This window comes from Muscardinus avellanarius, assembly GCF_963383645.1.
Source record: "Muscardinus avellanarius genome assembly, chromosome: 18".
Lineage (NCBI taxonomy): Eukaryota > Metazoa > Chordata > Mammalia > Rodentia > Gliridae > Muscardinus > Muscardinus avellanarius.
In genome coordinates, this window is record NC_137804.1 from 5,816,990 (window position 1) to 5,823,446 (window position 6,457).

A 6,457-nucleotide genomic window follows, 5' to 3' on the forward strand; every position below is an offset into this window, starting at 1 on the left:
ATCCTTTTTAAAAGTTCCCTCTGATGCCTGAGTTATGAAAGAAGATGACCTCTACAATCATGATCTCTCCCGCGATCCCTGGCTCCCCCGCCGCTTTCTGACGCATGGCCTGACCCCTGTGATTTGCTTTGCTTGAACCTCGGTCTTCAGCCGCCTTAACAGCAACCCACTATTAAAAGGAGAGAGCGTGAGGGCGACCTGCCGCCGTCTCAAGATCGCTAGACATCAGATATCCTATGCCCGGCGTGGTGGTGCACACCTGCCATCCCAGTACGTGGGAGGCTGAGACAGCAGGGTCTCAGGCTCGAGGCCAAGCCTCGGCAACATAGCGAAACCCTGTTTCAAAATAAAACAAGGCTGGGGTTGTAGCTCAGAGGTAGAATGTCCCTGGGTTCCAGCCTCTGTGCCAAAATAGAGAAATCAGGTATCCCCGAGATGGCAGCAGGGGGCGCTGTTGCGCCACACAGTAGCCCCATCTCTGGAACTCTTACCCGTTGCTGTTGAGGAGGCTCAGGCCGCCACCTCCCTCCGCGTGACAGTCACAGGCCGACAGTAGTGGAGCCAGCTTCCCCCAGCCCCTTTTTGTGCGAGCAGAAAAGGGAGCCCGCCAGCCCTGCCTGGCCGCCAGGTGCCAAGCACCTCTCCCCACCCGCTCTCCCCACCCCGGGCAGAATACTGGCACCCACCCATTTACCAATGAAAAGAGACGTAAAGCCACAAAAGAAGAGAGCGGGTCCCGACCTCTGAGGAGGAAAAGCAAATTTACCTGCAAGGGCCCATTGGCCCCTCCCGGGAGCTGGATCCACTACTGGCCAGAGGATACTCATGAGGAACCCTGTCTGGACTGGGCCGGAAGCTGGGATCCGATGCTCTGCAGACCGGGGCTCAAAAATGGGGCCGTTTTGGAGGGGACCACCTTCCATCCAAAAGGTCGGCATTTCACCTTCCCGGCCCAGCTCCGGTGGACAAGGTAGCTCATGGCTTCTTGCGCCCACGGGCCGTGCGGGATGTCTGTCTGTTCCGTGGTGTACCTGGATGTGAGGAATACGTTCTATTCCCCCCCCCCCCCGATTTAGCGCACCACCCCGGGAAGTGCATGTCCCAGACCAACTCCACCTTCACCTTCACCACCTGCCGCATCCTGCACCCCTCGGACGGGCTCACGCAGCTCACGCCAAGGTAAGGGGCCCTGGCTGCGGGGCGGGCAGGGGGAGGCCCGGACGCCCCCTTTCCGGCAGGGGCTTCCCGTAGAGGAGAGCCGAGCCAGAGGCTCATGCGGAGGTGCCAGCTGGGGCACCTCGCGAGTACTCACGGTTGGCCGCCTGTTCGGGGCCCTGTCAATTCAGATCCAGCGTGGGGGAGACCCCAGACACACCTTCGCTCTTTGGTTGGCCTCCCTTTCACGGGCCAGAGCTGATGTTCTCGGCGGACCTGCAGCCCCACTTGTTGTCTTTCTGCCCCAAAGCTTGCCAGCAGAGCGTGGAGTCCTTTCACAGGGACATTACTGAGCTCCGTGGGCACCCTTGTGCCCCTGGAACAGACCCCAGGAGCCACACATCACAGCCATACTATAATGACCAGAGAGAGAAAACTCCAGGCCGGCGCCATGCGCCCAACGCTCACGTCTCCTCCAGGGCCTGTGGCGTGACTTGGTCTGTTTGGGTTTTGGCCTCCCTTCACGCCTTCCAGTGCAAGGGAGAACTGTCTCCCCAACCCCGATGCTGGAGAATAACCCCCTCTGCCATTTTTTTCCCATGGTACAGTCAGGCAAGAACCTAGGGTTTGCAGAAGCCGAAGGAGAACAGGAGGGAGGGGAGATGGGAGCCACCGCGGGGAGCGCCTTAAACTATGAATGATTCTCCGCAGGTCATGTGAGGAGGACGCCGAAGCAGCCATATGCCCCGTTGAGCTGAGAGGAGTTGTAGGGCAGAGTCTGAGCCCACGGGCCAGGCCGGGGGTGAGCACGAGGCGAGCTGACACTGGCAGGCTCACGCAGAAGGTCCTGTGTGTGCACGCGTGGCCGCCACTAACGGGGACCCAGGCTGGGATGTGTCTCTGTGGTTGTGCCTGGCTAACGCGGCCTTGACCGCCCGTACCCCTAACCCGCCTAAACTCCCCGGCGAGCCAGCCGAGTGCCCACTAATCAAGGCCTAACCCGCAGGTCTCGCCAGACAGGATCTCAAAATTCTACCTTGCCTCCTGCATCTCCCTCTGGCCCTGGGAGAAGCTGCCTCTCCAGCCCATGGCTTGATGTCTGGAAGAGGCTGTTTTTAAAGTCACTGTGTTGACTGCAGCCATAGGACCCTGTGTGAGCGGGTCCTTACAGGAGGTCCACAGGGGCGTATCTGGGAGCAGGAGTTGGGGAGCATGCAGGGGCTTCTTGACTGAGCTGGAAAGGCAGCTGAAAACTTCTCAAGGGGTAACCACGGGAACAAGATTTTAAGCCTAGAGCTTTTTTACCCTCTGCCAACTGTACATCAACATGTGTTGAATTCCACCCGTTCCTTTTGCATAATCTACTTTTCTTTCTTCTTTTTATTTTTTCAGTGGTTCTGGGGATTGAACCCAAGCCATACTTCCAGCCCTTTTTATTTTTATTTTGAAACAGGGTTTCACCAAGTTGCTGAGAGCATCACTAAGTTGCCAAGGCTGACCTCACACCTGGGATCCTCCTGTCTCAGCCTCCCTAGTACTGGGATTATAGACATGCCCCAGCTTGCATAATCCACAATTTTAACCCTGGGAACCTGCTGTGGTTTCTAATTTCACATTTCTCAGAGTGCTCCCAACCCCGTGGCATCCCTGCTCCTTAGCTTGGGTGAGATAGGCCTGTTCTTTGATCACCACCCTGTGCTGTCCAGCCGTGGGGAGGCTGAGTGGGGAGCTACATGGTGCCTGCAGCTTGGACTTGCTGTTGAAGTCTTCCTCCTCCCAGAGGGACCCCTCCTTTGGTCTTTATAAAAATCGGATCCGGAACGGGGCCTCTTCCTTCCCCTGGTTGTGCCCAAGGTATCCGGACCTGCCCTGGCCGGGCTGGGGAACCGCTCAGCTAGCCTGCCTCAAAGGGCGCTGGCTGCCCGGCCCCCGGGGTTGTTCAGCCTCCTCCATCCCTGGAACAGCAGCGAGGGGTCAGCCTGCCCTGCTCCGTAAGCGACATGCCGCATCTCCCCACGGCCCCTCTGGTAGCCGGGCCCTGGCTGCTGGAGCCTCGTGGTTCTCATTGGCAGGCGCGAGTGGACAAGCGGCCCTCTCTGCTTGCTCTTAGCCACTCGGGTTTCACACTTAGCGGGCCTTCGGCTAGAGGTCCCCAGGAATCACACGGAGGTCCCCTAATGTGGATGTGGCCCATAGCCCTGTTTATCAAGATGGTTTGGCCGGCACCCACAGGGTCCAGGGGCAGCCCTGCACAGACAGAGCAGTGTCCTGGAGGCCGGGAGGCTAAAACACTGCTGGAGATAATTTTTTTTTTTTAATTGGGGATCACACCCAGATGGTTCTACTTCTAAGCCACACCCCTGACCCTATTAGGTTTTGATTCTGAAACAAGGTCTCACTAAGTTGTTGAGGGGTTTCACTAAATTGACGATGCTGGCCTCAAACCCACAATCCTCCAGTCTCCGCCTCCCAAGGACTGAGATTACAGACTTACACCACATACCCTACTCCGTTTTGGCTTTTACAATAAGTTCCTGGCTGACGTCTTCCCTGAGGGAGAAGCCTTAGGAAGGAGCCCCGGAGTCTTGAGTAAATATGGCACGAAGGAAGCCTCTTTTCTGAGACAGCCTTGGCGTTACCCAGACTGGGGTTTGAAACCCAGATCACTCACTTGATAGCTGGGGAGACATCTTCATTTGGGGAGGATTCCTACCACTGGGAGCAGGTGCTGCTTTCCGTCAACACAGGCACGGCTCACGGCTCCCTCCACGGGTGAGGGGAGGAGACGTGGATGGAGGTGCCCAGGGTCTGATGGGGGAGTCCCCCTACTGTGTCCAGGCCCGACCTGCACGCCCACGGGACAGAGGCCGCTGGCCATCCCGTGGTGCACCTGGGCGCGTCTGAGGAATAACCGGCCGTTTTTTCTTGCAGCCTTAACTCGGCCCCGACTCCCGCGTGTGGTAGCAACAGCCACCTGAAGCCCACGCCGGTGGCCACGCCGTGCACGCCACGGAGACTGAGCCTGGCCGAGTCCTTCACCAACACCCGGGAGTCCACCACCACCATGAGCACGTCCCTGGGGCTGGTGTGGCTGCTGAAGGAGCGGGGCATCTCGGCCGCCGTGTACGACCCCCAGAGCTGGGACCGCGCGGCCCCGGGGTCCCTGCGCTCCTACGCCCCCAGGATGGTGGTGATCCCCTCCACGCCGCCCAACTCGCCCATGCAGACGCCCGCCTCCTCCCCGCCCTCCTCGGAGTTCGCCTGCACGAGCCCTCCCTATGACAACTTCCTGGCCTCCAAGCCGGCCAGCTCCATCCTGCGGGAGGTGCGGGAGAAGAAGCCCATGCGGAGCAGCGAGAGCCAGACGGACGTGTCTGTCTCCAACCTCAACCTCGTGGACAAAGTCAGGAGGTTCGGGGTGGCCCGAGCCCACGAGCCACCCTTGACTGAGGAGCCGGGACCTCTCCTCTGCGGGCCCCCGGGGCCTCCCCCGCCGCTCCTCCCCGAAGGCCTGCCTCTCGGCTGCCCGGCGGGCACCAGGGCCGTGGGCGGGCTGCAGCTGGGCAGCGGCATCCGGCGGAACCGCAGCTTCCCGGCCATGGTGGGGTCCAGCATGCAGATGAAGGCCCCCGTGACTCTCACCTCGGGCATCTTGATGGGTGCTAAGCTCCCCAAACAAACCAGCCTGCGGTGAGGCTGGGGGCCGCCGTCTCCACCCGGCGCGCGCTCTCCTTCTTCCCGCCTCGGACCCTCCCCTCCTGAGCTAGACACATCAATCGTGTGCCAGGGGAGGGGGGCGAGACTGTGTGGCACCTGTACATAGGACTCGGGGCCTCGGGTCTGCCCTGCCCCTTCCTCGGCCTCTTCCAGGATGTCGCCTGAGCTAGCCAGGGGCAGGTGATGACCATCTTTTAAGAAACTCTGAAAATCCCCAGTGAGTTCTTATCCCATGGATAGGAACCTGGGGAGCTCCGCACCTGACGGCTTGTCGAGGGGCGCAGGGCACGGTGCGTCCCCTCGGAGCGTCCTTGGACATCTGGCCCAGCCGCCATCGCCCACGGAGCCTCCCTCCTCGGCCCCGTGCGGCCGACCACGCTTTTCACCACGGAGAGAGCGTCTCCTGCTTCTGTGGGCAGCCCAGCTTCTCTGGGACCTTCACTCCTCTGCCTCCGTTTCTTCTTGGAGGCGTGACTTTTTCTTCTCATGCCTCTGGCTCGAAGTCACCCTGGTGTTTTTGTCCTCATCCTTGGGCCCCATGTCTGGCCCGAAAGAGAATGTATTTGCACTCCTGCCCCGTGCGTGGCTCGGCTGCCCCTCTGTGTTCTTCTGTATGATTTTTTTTTAATTTTTTTCCATTTTTTTTATACCAAGGGCAGGGACCGCACAGGTTCTGCCCATTCTCCATGTGGTTCTATGACACCAAAAATGCAAATTTAATTTCATCCACGTCAAGTTGCTAGCAAGACGGCAGCTTGATCCTGGGACCCAGCGTCACAACCAGATTAAGGCCAGACCCAGGACAACATTAATAACAGGACTGAAAGGAGAAGGGCTGGGGGAGGGAAATAACTTATTAAAGAAAGTTGTCAGCAATGAAAGTAAAGGAGAAGGCACAACGGCGCACGCCTGTAATCCCATACTTGGGAGGCTGAGACAGGAGGATCCATAGGTTTGAGGCCGGCCTCAGCGATTTAGCAAGACCCTGTTTCAAAATAAAATAGGACTGGGTGTGTAGTTCAGAGGTAGAATGCCCTGGGCTCAGTCCCCAGTACCAAAAATAAATAGGTATATGGGATCATGTAACATGCCAGCGTGTCGCCCTGCTGGCTCCGGTCCGTCCTTGGCGTGGGCAGCCTCCTGTCGCACCTGGGGCTGCTGTGGCAACCACTCAGTGCCCACACGTTTCTCTCCCTTGCTTCGAACAGAGGGGGCACAAGACGCCCCACCCCGCAGCCCCGCCTCCAGGGCTGCGGGCGAGGGTCCCGTGGCTGTTGCTAAGCCGTGAGCGTATTTATGACCTGTGTGTGCCTCATTTTAAAGCCAGCGCCCTCTCGCCTGCCGGCTGCAGTCGGTGTGTGGATGGCACTCCCATCTGGGCAGATTATCTATTTATTCTAATCTGAGGATCGCGCTGGCCATCGCGAGGTCCCGTGGTGTTTAACAGAACGTCTTGTCCCAGACGTTTAACAGAAAGATATAACCACACGTACACAAAATGGTCATTTATTATGTATCCCCGCAAGCAAAAGGTGTGTCCTTTAGTCCTCACGCCCACTGAGGACACTCTGAGAAGGTCCCCAGG

General features: G+C 58.8%; 1 protein-coding gene across 5 annotated transcripts in view; it reads left to right on the plus strand.

Annotated features, from left to right (window-relative positions):
* Nucleotides 1–4,849, plus strand: part of TRAK1 (trafficking kinesin protein 1) — a gene marked incomplete at both ends in the record, with an annotated part of 112,480 nt that extends 107,631 nt beyond the window's left edge. For all 5 annotated transcript variants that reach the window (XM_080715647.1, XM_080715648.1, XM_080715650.1 and 2 more), the window contains 2 exons: nucleotides 1,077–1,179; nucleotides 4,087–4,849. In XM_080715647.1, coding sequence (XP_080571773.1) covers nucleotides 1,077–1,179; nucleotides 4,087–4,849 — 866 coding nt within the window. The remainder of the gene's footprint in view (nucleotides 1–1,076; nucleotides 1,180–4,086) is intronic.
* Nucleotides 4,850–6,457: the final 1,608 nt, after the last annotated feature.